The sequence below is a fragment of the Archocentrus centrarchus genome, chromosome 5, assembly GCF_007364275.1.
Source record: "Archocentrus centrarchus isolate MPI-CPG fArcCen1 chromosome 5, fArcCen1, whole genome shotgun sequence".
NCBI classification, from domain to species: Eukaryota; Metazoa; Chordata; class Actinopteri; order Cichliformes; family Cichlidae; genus Archocentrus; species Archocentrus centrarchus.
The window spans coordinates 20,018,235-20,034,451 of record NC_044350.1 but is presented as its reverse complement, the minus strand read 5'-3'; the positions used below and the strand labels follow the sequence as shown (position 1 = coordinate 20,034,451).

The 16,217-nt window shown below is 40.0% G+C and overlaps 5 protein-coding genes across 6 annotated transcripts; 2 read left to right on the top strand and 3 right to left on the bottom strand.

Moving 5' to 3' along the window:
* The first annotated feature begins 952 nt into the window (after positions 1 to 952).
* Positions 953 to 4,452, top strand: sirt4 (sirtuin 4). Of its 2 annotated transcripts, none has more exons than XM_030728915.1 (4): positions 953 to 1,099; positions 1,392 to 1,870; positions 3,199 to 3,493; positions 3,569 to 4,452. In XM_030728915.1, exons 1-4 carry the CDS (start codon positions 974 to 976, stop codon positions 3,719 to 3,721), a joined length of 1,053 nt encoding a protein of 350 aa, XP_030584775.1. In that variant the 5' UTR covers positions 953 to 973; the 3' UTR covers positions 3,722 to 4,452. The 2 variants fall into 2 exon arrangements, with proteins under 2 accessions (XP_030584775.1, XP_030584776.1); XM_030728916.1 differs by having other exon boundaries at positions 1,062 to 1,200.
* A 424-nt stretch (positions 4,453 to 4,876) lies between these two features.
* Positions 4,877 to 5,820, bottom strand: c5h1orf74 (chromosome 5 C1orf74 homolog). Its single transcript, XM_030729612.1, has one exon. The coding sequence runs from the start codon at positions 5,750 to 5,752 to the stop codon at positions 4,958 to 4,960; it is 795 nt and encodes a 264-aa protein (XP_030585472.1). The 5' UTR covers positions 5,753 to 5,820; the 3' UTR covers positions 4,877 to 4,957.
* Positions 5,821 to 5,967: 147 nt separating this feature from the next.
* tomm6 (translocase of outer mitochondrial membrane 6 homolog (yeast)) lies at positions 5,968 to 7,002 on the bottom strand. The gene is made up of 3 exons (XM_030729614.1): positions 6,871 to 7,002; positions 6,161 to 6,289; positions 5,968 to 6,025 (listed from the first exon to the last, which is right to left on the bottom strand). Exons 1-2 carry the CDS (start codon positions 6,966 to 6,968, stop codon positions 6,193 to 6,195), a joined length of 195 nt encoding a protein of 64 aa, XP_030585474.1. The 5' UTR covers positions 6,969 to 7,002; the 3' UTR covers positions 5,968 to 6,025; positions 6,161 to 6,192.
* uqcc2 (ubiquinol-cytochrome c reductase complex assembly factor 2) lies at positions 6,996 to 9,315 on the top strand. The gene is made up of 4 exons (XM_030729613.1): positions 6,996 to 7,267; positions 8,313 to 8,387; positions 8,917 to 8,983; positions 9,094 to 9,315. The coding sequence occupies exons 1-4, from the start codon at positions 7,130 to 7,132 to the stop codon at positions 9,201 to 9,203; spliced, it is 390 nt and encodes a 129-aa protein (XP_030585473.1). The 5' UTR covers positions 6,996 to 7,129; the 3' UTR covers positions 9,204 to 9,315.
* Positions 9,316 to 10,330: 1,015 nt separating this feature from the next.
* tspo (translocator protein) lies at positions 10,331 to 13,761 on the bottom strand. The gene is given in 5 exon segments (XM_030730458.1): positions 10,331 to 11,017; positions 11,144 to 11,282; positions 11,376 to 11,412; positions 11,415 to 11,550; positions 13,365 to 13,761. Coding segments are annotated over 4 exon segments (480 nt in total). The 5' UTR covers positions 11,548 to 11,550; positions 13,365 to 13,761; the 3' UTR covers positions 10,331 to 10,846.
* Positions 13,762 to 16,217: the final 2,456 nt, after the last annotated feature.

Here is a 16,217-nt window from a genome sequence, read left to right as displayed (position 1 = left end):
TACAAATAGATGAACTAAATGTGGATGTCTATAATTACTAAATGTGGATGCCATCGGAACTGAAAATGAGGAGTTACGTGTAATATGTGTGTTTTTCAAGGACAGATGTGAATAAGCATGACAGTAAATGCTTGGCATTATCTCAACAAAATACCACACGTAGAACCTGTTATGACGCACAGTACTGCAGTAATCTCTGTACTACATAAATATATAATTAGCTGTAAAGTTATCCAATGTTTTTTCAGAGTTTTTAACATTTCTCATCAGCCACTTCTGCTGTATTAGTACATTTTAATAATCAATAGTATGTTAAAGCTGTCCTCAAACATCAGAGACCAGTTTAACAAATACATTTAGTGGCTCTTGCTCAAATCTTACTGGGTTTGAGATTTGAGAAGTTCAGACTATATTTTATAAAAAAGACACCCAACTCCTGCTTATCAAGTATCAGATATTTCAAACAAAGTCTGTGCATGGTCAAGATTTATGCTGAAAAATCTGGCCAAATTAACAAAGCCCTACAAATAAATATATTTTATGTGTATTTGTTTTTATTTTTAAGTACAAAAATGATTTCACAAAGTTTTCTTTATTTCCACACCAAATCTCTGTTTTTAGTTTAGCCAGAGTTAATAATGATAACCTTTTATTAGCGCTCCATTCAAAAGAACAGTGTATCTATAGATTATACTTGAAAGGCACAAAAAAAAACATATCTTCCCCAGGGCCTATCTCAGAGTCGTTACACCTGTGATTTCATTCTATGTATGATGAGTTGGGCAATAACTTATAAATACTGACATAATATTTATCTATCTGAGCTCGTCGAAAAAACTAAAAAAGGCTTAATTAATGTGTCTGTATCTTCAAATGAAAACTAATACTATCGCTTAAGCGAAAAACCATTTGACTACAACTCCCAGACTACAACGCGGCTGGGTTGGGTGCTACATTCAAACGGGTGCTCCCAATGTTAGTCTCACAAAGGTTCCCGTGTTATATCACTGTGATTTGCCATAGTATTCAACTGCTCCTTTTAGCTGCTGTCACTTTCTGGTGCTGCTTACGTCACAGACTGTACACCGTAACTACCGCTGTAAGTCACTTATAAGGTAAAGTAGCAAAGCTAGAAGTTAGTGTTCGGTGGAAACGTGGGCTAAAAGAAAGCATCCCAGTGACTGTTGTTAATGCTTCCTGGTATGTTTGCATGTTTATATTTCATATATTCACGTTTTTTCGACACTCCCGCTTAAAAACTGTATAATGACAAGTTTATTATAAGATAAGAAGTAGGGGTGTGAGCAAAGCTTCATAGCTACCTTTTATTGAGTGTTTGTCGTGGCAAAACATGGTGACAAAAAGTGTGTTTCTTTAACCACCGTTTGCAGATGATGAGATTGGTTCTTGCTCCACACACAGCACCTTTAAGGAGAGCCTCGTCAGTCCCTGCAGGTCTGCTGAATTTTGTCCCCGCCTGCAGCACCATCGATGCCCACTCACTGGAGCTTCTACAGGACTTTGTGAGCCGAGCCAGACGCCTGTTTGTCATCACCGGGGCGGGTCTGTCCACGGAGTCGGGCATCCCTGATTACCGATCGGAGGGCGTCGGGCTGTACGCACGCACTGACAGGCGACCCATGCAGTATGCAGAGTTTGTCCGCAGCGCAAAGTCCCGTCAGCGCTACTGGGCCAGAAACTTTGTCGGGTGGCCGCAGTTTTCCTCACACCAGCCGAACTCTGCACACAAGGCCCTGCAGCGGTGGGAGGAGAGGGGCAAGCTGCACTGGCTGGTTACACAGAATGTGGACGCTCTTCACTCCAAGGCAGGGCAGAAAAGACTTACAGAGCTCCACGGCTGCGCCCACAGGTGAGAACTCACATAGCCCCCTGAGACCTTATGCCCTCTGTAGTGGTCACAAAAAAAAAGTTAAATTGGAATAAAGGCAGAAATCTTTAAATAAGTGACTGCGGCAGCAGTGCAATATAAACACTATTTAATTAGGATTGAAAGCCGTCCACATAGGTAAAGGTTTCTTGGTTTTATCGCAAAATATTGTGAAATTATCAAGTGTTATGGGTTGGATTATTCTAGTAATAAATTCATGTACAAACTGCACTTTATTGTACAGTGCTGTGAGAAGGTTTGTGCCAAATTCATGATTTTTGTTGTTGGTGGTGATGGTGCTTTTTTTTTTGCATATTTGCCACATTTACATGTTTCAGATCAAATACATTTTAATATTGGACAAAGATAACCCACATAAATACAAAATGCAGTTTTTAAATGCTGATTGCATTTATTAAGGAAAAAAGGCTATCCAAACCTACCTGGCCCTGTGTGAAAAATTGCTCCGCCTTGTTAAATCATGAATTAATTGTGATTAACCACATTTTGGGGGTAAAGATAAGTTCAATTTCACTAACCATACCCAGGCCTGATTACTGCCAGACCTGCTGAATCAAGAAATCATTTAAATAGAACCTGTCTGATAAAGTGAAGTAGGCTAAAAGATCTCAAAAGATCCAAGAGTCTGGAAAGGGTTACAAAGCCATTCCTTAGGCGTTGGGACTCCAGTGAACCACGGTGAGAGTCATTATCCACAAATGGAGAAAACTGGAACAGTGCTGAACCTTCCCAGGAGTGGCCAGCGTACCAAAATTACTTCAAGGGCGCATCAACAACTGCAGGCCTCACTTGCTTCAGTTAAGGCCAGTCTTCATCATTCAACAATAAGAAAGAGACGGGGAGAAAATGGCAAAAAAAAAAACAAAAAAAGGGTTATCTTTGACTAATATTAAAATTTGACAAATTTGTAAGAAATATGTAAAAAACTTATAAATCAGGAAGTGGGAAAATACTTTCTCACGGTACTGTAGTTGGTAGAGATGGTGCATATTGTTGTATCTCATACCACAGATTCATCATTAGATTTAAGATTAGAGAATAATGCCCAAAACAAAAATTATAAACACTTCTAGAAAGAGTGCAGCATTTAGAGCTTTAAAACGTTTATCGTGTTTCTCTTGAAGCTTTTAAAAGTAAATTTGTGTTCCTGTTAGTGCTACAGATATTGGTTAGGTGACAGTAAATAAAACACACCCTCTGCACCACCAGGAGTTATTAGGAAATGCTGCATGTTTGCAGCTTAACTGGCTTTATTAGACATTTTGATGATGAAACATGGGTGTCCTCAGGGTGACGTGCCTTGGCTGTGGTGCCATCTCAGCACGGGAGGAGCTGCAGAGACAATTTCTCTCTTTAAACCCAGAATGGCGAGCTCAGGCGGGCGCTGTGGCCCCGGACGGCGATGTCTTCTTGGAGGACGAGCAGGTCCTCAGTTTCAGAGTTCCCTCCTGTGAAGACTGCGGAGGGATACTGAAGCCTGAGGTCACGTTTTTTGGAGACACTGTGAACAAAGCAACTGTGCAGTTTGTGCACGAAAGGCTGGCCGAGTCAGACGCGGTGCTCGTCGTGGGGTCATCGTTACAGGTGGGTAACAAGAAACACAAGCTTTCAGTTTTCAGTGTATCTAGACTAATTGTCTTCCTTTTTGATGTTTCCCAGGTGTACTCTGGATACAGGTTTTTACTGGCAGCGAGGGATAGGAAGATGCTAGTCGCCATCCTGAACATAGGGCCCACCAGAGCAGACCACCTGGCTGAGCTCAAAGTGAGTGGCCGCTGCGGGGAAGTGCTGTCATTCATTCAGCCCCGCTGACTGGCCTGGATATAAAGTTTGAAGTAGTTTGTTGGTTAGGTTAAAACTACCTCAGATTTAAGAAAATACAGCAGACAACCTTAGGATGAAGCAAGTGTATGCTCCGGGGTCATTCACTGTTGCCTGATTGTTAGTAATTCTGAGCTATAAATTTGTCAAACTTGAATCCAACTGATCTGCACACATAAGGTTGGTGTCAGGGACTGGAAATCTTGGCTCAGTAAGCCAGAGGAAACAGAACAGAGCTGTGCTGTGTTTGTTGTGTGATTGCTGTTGTTGGTTTTACGATGACACAGTAATGGCATGGAGGTCAGCTTTGTGCTATGAAATGAAAACCTGCAGGCTGCAAGGACATCAGATTTATCCTGTTTGTTTTCTCACTCTTTTCACTTTATAAATGGACTGTATTTATGTAGAATTTTTCATATCTTAACCACTCAAAGCTCCATCAGCATATAATGATGCTGCCCTTGGTCTTCTAAGACAGAAACACAGATGGATATGCAGGCTGCTTTTGTGTTGGGAAGATGCAATATAAATGTATTTTCATGTTCTGCCAAGGAATCTGTTTTAAAAGGTGCAATTTGTTCTCTTCTGGACTCCAGTTCTATCATGTAACGGTTAGTAATGATTAATTTTAAATGCTGCTATATTAATTGAATCGGTTTTGGTGAAGTGCACAGAAATTGATTAAGAATAGTTTGACTTTAACTTACTCAGGCTGGATTTTAAGTGGGTTTTGTTTATCTTTCTGTAATAAAATATTCAGAAAGTAATAAGTCTTCTCTCTGGAATTTATTATCAGACTTGCAGGTGGGCAATTATCAACCGAAGAAGTCTCCAGCAAAAGAGCTCTCTCTCCCTGTAGTCTTAATCTGGGTTATGTACTGTATGTGCACTAGGCAAAAAGCAGGTCATGTCGTATTCCATTCAGTATTTTCAGAGATCAATAATAGTATTTTATTATTTAAAAAGTTCAGATGAGCTTGTTTTTTCCTCATGAATTGCAACAGTTGAAACATGGTATTATCCACACAAGAATAAGCGCACAAGCTGAGAAATTACATTCATGCACACGTTTTGAAATCGAGGTGGCAACTCTGATTAGGTGGCCTCCCTCCCATGGAAGCTGTTGGCACATCAATAACTATACAGACATTTTGACTGTTTATTGCAGTGATAAATAATCCAACACAATCCAGAGCATTTTGTTCTAAAGACAAACTCACATTATCTTCACAAACAAACTGAGGGCAGTGTGACTATGGAGTGACTAATTGTGAGCTCCTTGAGGTGGTTTTGCTGCCCAAATCTCTGTTGCAGATGCAGCGTCCAGGTTTCCAGGTTGGACTGCATCTCCTCCTGGAGAGCAGCTGGGATGCTGAATGAATACAGACAACATCTGTGAGCTGCGGTGTCTTCTTGCCATGTTGCTGAAGCTGTAACCACCACGAGGGGAGTCATAGACAAACAGTTGTCAAAACTCTTGGTGTGATCAAACCAGTAAGTGACGGGGTAACCCAGTAAGAGCCCAAACACTGTGCACAGGTTCCACTCCTCACATTTCTCTCCGGCGCTGAGAAGTCTCTCAGCATCGTCGAGTTGCTGCACCCCTCCCAGAAGAAGCAGTAAATCTCGTATTATGCCCTTCAGCTCTCCCCTCAGCGGGTCTGCAATGGTGGGTGTCTCCTGTGAGTGGCAGACATCAATCACAGCCACACTGCTCCCATCATGAAGAACCTGCTCTAAATTTGATCTAACTGTGGCTGGATTAACAATGAGAATGTTTCCATTTAAATCCAGCGTGAGCAGTGATTTAGACACAAGCTGGAGTGATTGTAAAGAGTTCAGATAGCGCTGCACCTGCTCCGCACAGGCGCCATTACTGTCGTACAGAATAGCAGGTTTCAACCCCAAGTCTACAGCTGACACCTGAACAGCCAAGTCCAGACTCTGAGGAATGGAGAGGGACTTTCTACCAGCAGACAGACATTTACGAGCGGCAGAAACAAAGAGCTCTGATGTGGACATGGCTGCACAAATCACATCACACAGGATGGAAGAGTCAAATAGGACTAGAGATGATTCTAGTGTAAGTAGCTGTTTAGCTGTAAGTTAGAGACAAAATCCAAAGATATTAATTAAATTATTTGTTTTTAAGTCATCTACACTGAGATGAAAGTGGGTGGGGGGGAGCAAATTAAAGTAAACATGGCAAAAGGTTTCAAAGTAAAACTAGTCATAAAAAAGGTTTCACGAGCATTTATTTGTGTCCCTTGCTTCTTCTTTGTTGGCCCAAGTTGCCTAAAGAAGAAGAAACATGTCAGTCAGAACAATCTGTAGAATAACAACAGTTTGGTCAAAAACTGATATTTATTATAATTGCATTCTGGTTTTGTTAATTAGAGATGTGCACATGGAGCACACATGGAGCCTTACCATCATCTTGATTTTGATAGATCTTGGTCACGTTATGTCACTGGCTGAGGAGACATCAGATCGAAATCTGAAAGATTCCTTGCAACCCAAACGCCAGCTGCAAACAAGCCTAAGTTGACCAGAAGATTCCTAAAAATAAATAAATACAAATAAGAACAAACGGTTTAAACGATTAGCGGGAGACATACAGTACAATCTACAAAGTGACAATGGCAAGATTAACCAGGGCTGATGTGGATATCTATCTGTAACAGAAAGTCATTCATTCAGTTTGTTAAATAGTCTAACAGACTGACTGGTGAGCCACAGCTGAACCCAGCATCCCTGAAGGTTACCAGTATTTTATCATCTGTTGCCTGTGTCTATACTGAAAACGTGCATATGAGGATGGACGACTCACTGCCGACCAAATCCACCTGCGGGATAAAGTAAAATAACCCGGACCTGAATCTGATCATTTAATGTTAAATATCAGAAACCAGGACGCATTCTAATTAAATATTTGCCGTTCTTTGAACAAACTAAAAGTAGCTATATAACTGTACCTTTTTTTGCCTGCTGCCTAGCTGTTTCTGTAGTTACAGTGCATGAACGTGTCTGCCTGAGTGGACAAGGACAGACCCTTCCACTGACACACTGCGCTAACGCTAGCTAAAAGGCTAACGACCAGAGAAACTCTCTTAATATTACTGGTGTCGGCACTGTCCCACCTTCTGAAGTCGTTTCTGTCTGTTGCAAACCGACAGGCCGAGCTAATCCACTCCATGACACCAGAGGAAGAGCCCTTTTTAGCGTTTGACCCGCTCATGTCGCTAACGTGCGTGGTGTGATAAAACGACAGCGGAAACAAGGGCGACAGAAGCAGGGGGCGAAGGATTTAGATGTAACACAACTACGGTGCGCGATAAAGCTCAAACCCAAACGTGCGTCCTTCTCACTCACGCAGGACGTGCTGTTACATGACCAAAGATGTCTGCGACCAGATACCGTCGGTTTCTGAAACTGTGTGAGGAATGGCCCAAAGACGAGACCAAGAAAGGCCGTGATTTGGGGACCTTCCTGCGACAGAGAGTGGCTTCTGCCTTCCGTGAAGGTGAAAACACTCAGGTAATCGACTGGCTGGCTGTAATACACGACTCTTCTCTGCTATAAACAACCGAGCGAAGCTAAGAGGACAGCTTATTTAGAAGAGCAAGCATCTGCCGACTTAATCCAAAGCGGGTTCTGCGAATTGCAAGCGAGTGAGCAGTATTAACATGTCTGACCCATTAATGACCACCAAATGTACAGTACACCGCTGGTTTTGCAGCTTTGATATTTTTATCTTAAACAAATAATGTGTTTTATTTTTTAATTAATCAGTGTTTGCAAGTACTTCTGCACTCTTAAACAAACCCAATGACAACCAAAATGATCAAGAAAACAGTTTTTAATGTACAAGTCTGTAAAGCCTTAAGATGCTGAGAAAAATGTTAGTAAAAGCTGATTGTAATAACTTTCTAATCACTGCATGTTAAAAAAAAAACAAATATTGCCAAATGACAGTTTGGGTAGGCTCAAGCCTACCACAAACACTGAACATTTTTCTTTCTTTTTTTTTTTTTTTTTTTTTGACAACTATATGCATTCGATCCCAGCCACACATGAAATGAAGGTTAATTTAAAGGTTACATTGACTCGCTGCGCCATCTTGTGGTACAAATTGGCATTACCCTGAAGTACTAGCTTGGTCCTTGTTGAACTTCACTTGATATCTCATAAACATAATGTTTTTCTCTTCACATTTCCTTAAAAGCTTTAGTTATTTTTGGAAATTTTGAACAATTTCAACTGTTTTTAAACATAAGAATTTACAATAAGTACCTTTTTAAATGGCAGTGCATTAATCACTGCACTGGCTCAGGAAGATTTCTGAAAAAATGTTATTGCTGTTTCAACAAATGAGAGTTTTAAACTCAACCATACAAAGAGAGAGAGGGAAAAACCCTTAAGTTTGTCTGTCTTTTGTGGACTTGAAAATGGGAGGAAAAATGGGTATTGTACTGTGGTCTGACCAATCAAAATTAGATTTTTTTTTTTTTATCCTTTTTCATTCAAGACACACTGAGTGAGTAAATGTGTCACATTTTAACCTTCAGTGTTTCCCCACTAGATTTCAGATCCAGAGAAATGTGACCAGATGTATGAAAGTTTGGCACGGATTAATGGCAATGTATACAGACAACGGGTAAGTACACGTTCACATATCTGAGGTGTTTTTCAACTTTATTATAAGATCACATGAAAAACAAATCTCCACAGCTGTCTTTGACTTGAGCTTTGTCGACTAGTGAAGAACTTCCCCATTCTTTAAAATTGTAAAGGTGCAGTTAACCTTTTCTGGGAGGAGATAACCCAGCGCACTGGGTTAATGGTTAAAAATTGCTCACTTTTAAATTTGAACTGTAAATACAGCAAATGTTCACATAATATCCAAAGATGAGCAGATGGGCTGTCTTCCTATTCTGAATCGCTCCTCTACAAAATTTGACATGAAAGAAGACCAAACAGAATTTTGGAGAAAAACTCATTTGTCACATTGCTGTATGTGTAAGTTTTCCTTGAAGGAGTTGACTCCTTCAAATATTCTGTATACTCCAAATAATTTGAGTACATAAATGCAGTTTTAAATCATTTTTGTTTTATTTTTGAAAGAAATTGTGTGAAAACCCACCACAGGCAATAAGACTTTTTTTTTTTTTTTTTTCTCCTTCCAGTTTCCTCGCGTGAGGGACCCCAGCTTCACAGGAGTCACGGTGGAAGAGTGTAGATTACTTTTGTCAGGTGTGTGCGCGCGTGCTGTCAGTTGTTGATTATTTACTAAACATAATGTTATTATAATGAGGCCCCAGGAATTTACTGCGACTTAGACCTCCTTTGTTTTAATTCCACAGGAAGTATGCAACAGATGGACGAGGAAAAGAAGGGTTTGTGGAAGACGTTAATGCAGAGGTTCTCCTCCAAATCGCCAGAAGATGTTCCAGAGAAACCTACTGAAAAATAACGTTTTTCTTCTCACTCTTCTGTTCTTTTCTTGTTATATAGAAATAAATCTTATTATCATTTTGGACTCTTTTTATAAATTAGAACTTAATAAATATATTTAGTTTTTGTCAGTTTCTGTTTATATATGGAATGACTGGCCACTTCATTATACATTTTGCTAGTTACGGGTTAGACCCCCATCTTCAAAACTCATTTAATTCTTAATGGCATAGACTCAACAAAGTGTTGGAAACATTTGAGTGACTTTTGGTCCATATTGACATGACAGCATCACACAGTTGCTGCACATCCATGATGTGAATCTTCCATTCCAGCACATCCCAAAGGTGCCTTTGGATTGAGATTTGGTAACTGTGGAGATTGTCAGATTTGAGCCATGCATTATGCTGCTGGAAGCATCCGTTAGAATGAGGGTACACTGTGGTCACAAAGGGATGGACATGGTCAGCAACAATACTCAGGTGTGCTGTGGCATTTAGACGCTGTCAGTTGGTAATAAGAGAACCAAAGTGTGCCAAGAACATCCCCCACATCACTACAGTCTGAACTGTTTGATACAAGGTGGGAATGATCCATGCTTTCATGCGGTTTACATGAAATCCTGACCCTGCCATCCGACTGTTGAGGCAAGAATCGAGACTCATCAAGACTCGGCAACATTTTTCCAATTTTGTTGATCCCACGTGAACTACAGCCTCAGTTTTCTGTTCCTAGCTGACAGGAGTGGCACCTGATGTGGTCTCCTGCTGCTGTGGCACAACTGCTTCAGGTTTTGTAAACATTAAATGGTGCAATGCTGTTGAATTAAAATATTTTCGTAAGGAATCCTTCATTGGCTGCGTTGTGGAAATAACAGTTACTGTACAGTTTACAGTATCTTAGGAGACCGCAGAATTTCCTGCAGGTTTTCCATTTTTCCACATTGAATTTATATAATTGAGCTTCTACATTTTAAAATCCCAATAGAAATAGCGTTTAAAAAACATTTGATTTCCATCTCAGCTGTGAGTTGGTTGACGGGGCAGGATTTAAACACTCGAGCCTGTGTCTGTTTGGCCTGCCTTTGAGAAATACACCTGACAGTTAATTCAAGTCATTTGCAAATAAAAAATGTGTTACATGGACTAATTTATACATGACTTTATTATAAATTCACACTTTGAGCATCATTTGTTCTTCAAAAAAAAGGCAAATCTTACATTGTAACCCTAAAAAAATCCACAATTTTCACTAAATTCATTCACATTCTGATCCATGTTGCAGTTTTGCTTATTAGCAATGACATTTCTGAAAATATACTGGAACTTCTTTTTTTGCAAGGAACAATGAAAATTATTAGAAGCAGGCTGTCATACAGTTAAATGCTGCAGCTGAAATAACGGCAGTTCAGGTGTAGATTCAGATGCTAAAGCGGTCATCACCATTTATGAATGGCATCTTTATTTTGGCAACATATATGCAAGTGTTAGTATGCGTGTGACAAGCCAACATAGTTATATCAGCACTCTGATATCAGTTGGATAATAAAGTCAAAAGCTGAAAAGTGAAACTGAGCTTTTTTTTCTTTTTTTTTTTAAATATATATCTTTGTGTAGTGATTCAGAATATAAGGAACTTCTTCAAAGCACACAGACGTGAGCCCTACTCTTCTTTCTCAGGGTTGTCTCTCCATATGCAGTAGTTAAGGCTGGTTGCAAGACACAGCCAGGCCAGATAAGGCGCCAAGAGCAGTGTGGCAGTGCGGCTGATGGGATACCACGACACCATGGTGGCTCCGACAGTTCCCGTGAGAAGCACAAGCTCAATCAGCGCCTAAATTGGGCAGAAAGAAAGCATTTCAGGGACAGCAAGGCCGATAGCTAAACTGCCCACATTTACTGCACCCCTAATTATTGGTGTCCCAATAAAAATATATAATTTTAAGTTGTTAAAACTTACCCATTTCAGTTTGTGTGCGCCAAAGAAAATAGGAGTCCAGGCCCAGTTCAGAGCTAGCTGGGTCCCATAAAGCCCCAGTGGAACTAGTGCGTTATCAGTGAAACCTCCAAGCTCTTTCCACACCAGGTAGGAACCGTACCTGGAAGGAAAAAAAAAAGAAAAAATTCAAATAAGATCATTAAGATAAGGAAGACATTTTACACAGTGTAGGAATCAGTCGCAATGCTCTTACCCCATGCCTGTGTACAGACACGTCCACACTACAGGAACGCTCTGTTTGGTGGGCGCCACGATGGTTTGTTCAGGGTTGTGTACCAGGTATTTACCTCTTTGCGTGTGATATAACCACCATAGAGCCCTCCCAGGTGCGGCAGGACGGTGAACCCAGCCATTGGCAGCCACATTTTCTAAGATGGGACAGTTATTAAATGTTACAGTGTGTAAAATTTTCACTGCTAGATGTCAGTAAATTGCAGATTCCAACTCCTTTTTCTTACCCCTCCCCAATTCAAGTGCATAATCCTAGCTATGGTAGCCACCATAAGACAAACATGTTTTAGTTATCGAAGAGAGATCAAAAACATTATATTTAGACTGCAACTCATAACGGCCACGGGCGGCATGCATCTACTACTACTTGGACCAGATCCATCCGGGAGTTTTTCTCTACCTGTGGAAGGCTGTCAGTCCACTGTTTACCAAAGCTGTCAATGCCAAGGCAGAAGCACCCACATCTATTTATTCTGGAAGAGGCTGTATAACTTTGTGAAAGGAGTCCGATACGAGTCAATGAGCGAGTGAAGCTCGCTTCTGTCTTATGACGGCGATACTGGGGGGAGTTATTGAGGATATGCTGAAATTTTCTGTTGGTAATACTGCTGTTTTTGTCGCAGTTAGCCACCATTCATGAAACTTTGATGTGGATGTAATATTGTTGGACTCTGACGCTTAGCGAATAAACACTCATACGCTGTGAGAGTGTCATCAAACTGTTCATTAGAGGGAAAGTGTGATTTTTAGGCTGCTCAAGCCTAACATTAACTGCCATAATGTTAGCTTATAACCAACTGCTGCCAGCTCTTGCCAGCTGTCTGTCTGAATCTGCTTACAGTAAGCAATGGCAACAATATGGGGAATAAATAAACATGTTTATGCATATTTATATGCATATTTATATATTTATAGTAATTTCCCTTTGGGATCAATAAAGTATTCTGATATTTCCATGTGTTAGAGCCAGAAACCAGACTCAGTGTTATATATTTTTTATGGATTAATAAGTTTATGAAAACACATCAATCATTTTGAAGACATAATTACACACTAATCTATGTATATTTGTGAGTAGAATATCATTTTTTTCTATTAAATAACAAAAACTACTGCCTGCACCTTTAACCTCAGCTGAGACTGGATATTCATAAATATCAGCGTTTTCTGCCTAATGGGTTTTACTGTCCCATGACAGACTAAATTGGATTTGCAAAAAAAAAAATAAGGATTATGTTATGGGGCCATCCCTAATCAGTTTAGTTTTGGCCACTTTTTAACAGCATCAGAGATTTTTTTTTTTCTTCTTTCTAAACTTCAAGGCAGGCATTCAGTATAAGTCAATTTCTGTATTTAAAAAAACCTAACTGAAACATGACAGCAGATTAGATTTGTACAGATGAACGGGTCAGCCTTATTACTGCTTAGAGCAGGAATAACATTAACGACAGGTTACATATTGAAGAGTCAATACATCACAATACAACAGATGTTACATCAGAGTACCGCTGCTCTAAATCACACTTTAAGGACTTTAGCCATAGCAAACATCACCAAGAGCGTAAGGGTGAATTATTCAAACTGAATTACTGGCCAGACACATGCTCCACGCTTTCACTGACTGACCTCTTTGTGTTCAGTCTTTATGGAAATACAGGATCCTAAGGTCTCTTTCATAAACAGCAAAGAAATGTCTGCAGCAACGTTACAAAAACACGTCACTTGCTACAAATTTAAGCATGTTTCGCGGTTGTTACGCAGCAGTTAAACTTGCTAAATTGAAGCTAATGCGTTTGTTTTTCCCGTGTTCATGTTCCGACACCTTACGTGTGCACACTTTCGGGAGGTCACACCGAACTTGAGCGACTCTAGGTCAAACTTTGGCGGCGCAAAGTTACGTTAAAGGCAATTTTGATGTCAGGTGACTGTGAGACACAGTTCAACTTCTTACCTCTCACTCGGCGGTCAGCTCCTCCGCGCAGCAGCCTGTTGTATCAAGGTCTAAATCTACAAACTTGGAGCCAAATCTTTAAGCACACTGTCGTTCTGTGATATTGTTTGTCGAGTGGGCAGGCCCACCTTATCAAAGCAGTCAGAAACACTCCCCCCCGGCACTCCCTGGATAACGAGTGCTGCTTGTGTAACTGAGCCAAACGCTATGACGTCGCAGCGTCGTTAGCAACGATTGGTCGCGAGGATAACATCAGGAGTTGTGTGTGACGGTTGGAAGACGGTTTGGTAGCTGAATAAATATGTTGTACAAGGCCGCAATGACACAAATGTTTTGAAATACAAACGCTAACGATATGTTCGCTTCCTGTTCGGTTTGTTATTCCGTGTCCTTTTTGCCCAGATAAACGGTCCGTTACGTGACAACAGCAAATTTGACAATAAATGCCAAGATAGTTACCCTCCGTCATAATGCAGGCGTTATGCAACGCTTTCCCGGAAGCGTGTTTTTCGCCACTGAAACTTGGGGGTTTTTTTTGACAAAATTGTCAAAATTTGGGGTTATTATCTCAAAATTTCAAGTTAGGTATCTCAATGTTTCAACTTACTAGCTCAAACTTTCAAATAAATAACTCGAGATTGAGAAAATAACTTGAAATTTAGAGTTAATTAAATAATAATAATACTAAAGGGATAATACATTTTCCTCTGCCCTGTGGAAGCTTGTTTCTGCTCCCGGAAAAAAAAAAAAAAAAACTATCAGGCAGAGCTAAATCAATATTTCGAGTTATTATGTCAAAATTTTGTCTTACTCATGTACCCAACCAGACACAAAAACAGAGCAAAATGTAGTCGCCTATTTTCCTGTATCTGTGAATATATACCACATGTGTAATATACAGAGGACCGATGATAATCGAGCATGGGTTAGATTATCTGAATAGCTGCGGTGTTCGCATTAAGTCAGAAACAGTAGACTCGTTGCTTATATCTGCATGGAAGCCGGTGTTACTCGATTTTCCAGTATTTTAAGCCAAAAAGGTAAGGTTTTTTTTGTCCACTATGCCTGTGACTACAAGCCAGTCTGCATTCACTGTACCTTGAGGGAGTTGATTCCAATGATGAAACATACCCCCAGTGCAGGGACTGCCTGCAGCTTTCAGTGTACAGCGAACATAAAGTCATCCTCTTAACACTTTGGACATGTAGGAGCAAAGTCTTGAGTTCATTTGACTTATCCACACAATCAAGTTTCATGGCATGTACACCATAATAGCCAGGCCTCTTCACCCTGAACAAAGGGAGTGAGGGGTTGAGTCAAGGAGTGTACTGGGCTCAGTTGTGTTTTGTTTACATGTGGGTTGTGATAAGGAGTACTATGGGCAGTCTTTGTAAGACCTATTTCTGCTAACTTCTCTTGTACACCTGATGTTTGACGTACATTGAGCAGCGTAGTGCTGACAGAAAATAGCTTCTACCATATCTACAAAATAAATGTCTTTATCTAGCTAGTAGGGAGTACCCATAGATACTAGATAATACTTTAAGGCCTTGATTTCACTTCCTCGTACTATTTTACTAGTCTTCAATCACCTTTAAAAAACAAACAATAATGAAACAAAGCCTCATGTGTTTTCACATTTTGTTTGATGGTAATCTAATACTTTAATTCCCATGGCTTTATGGACAGAAAAAAATTCCTCAGTGGCAGAAACAAGCTTTCATACCTGTTCTTTCTTCAGTGCTGGAAATAAGCTTCTGCAATATAGCACATGTAGACTTATTGGGTACTGTTTAAAATTAAAATGACCTTTAATCTGTTAAATTTCTTTATCACAAACAGATTCTGCAACAAATTACGGACATGCAATCATGCAACCAAAAACTATTCTCTATATCTTTATGCTGATAGTTCCCTGCTCCACACTTGTTACTCCATTGTATTGGATTACATATGAGCTCAAACTCAGTACTACCTGAGAAGTGTATTTATCACATAACCATTTGAAAGTTATGAACTTTGGTCTAGATCAGGCATACACAAGTGTGGCATACATCCTACTACTAAAAAAAAGAAAAGGGGAAAAACAAACATCTATTCTCATTTCTTGATTAATTGGCTAACATTTTAAAGAAAAACTCAGAAAGAGGAAATGTGGCAACCAGGAATTTTTGCACTACACGTGACAAAATGTAGACCAATCATGGCCAGTTACATTGTCACTAAGTGTGTGTTTCACTTGCTCCATCGCTAACTGAAATCATCCCTGGGCTTATATTTCTGCAAACATGGCATTGGTAGCAGGATTTATAACGGCCAATAAACAAACCTCTATAAATTAAAGAAACGCCCTTCAACCACGAATGTTGACAATATGTAGTTTGTGGACCACAGGGCACTGCAAATTCCCAGCTGGCAACATGTGTCTGGGATGTGACAAACACAACAAAAAACTAATCTAAGCAGAGTCAAGCAGAGCATAAACCAGTAAATAATTAACCACACAAAAAATAATGAATGTTAGGGAAATACGTTTATGTTTTGCGTGTCTGACAGAAAAAAAAACATTGGGTAATATATTGATATTTCAACATTTTAAATCACTAAATATCGGTATTGGTATCGGTCTTGAGCTGTCAGGCTCTAGCTGATGCTTCACTGTTGTTACTGCTGCACTAATAAAACTGCTGAGGTCAGGCCATCTTTAATTCATCGTGTTCTATGCCTGTCAGGCAGCAACAAGAGGTTTCATATTGTCAGTTTGGACTGAAAATTCCCTCTAGTCAGGCATCGCAAACAGAGCATTAGCTGTTAGTTGAGTGGGTGAATACAGAGTTAAAGTAATCTCAGCTC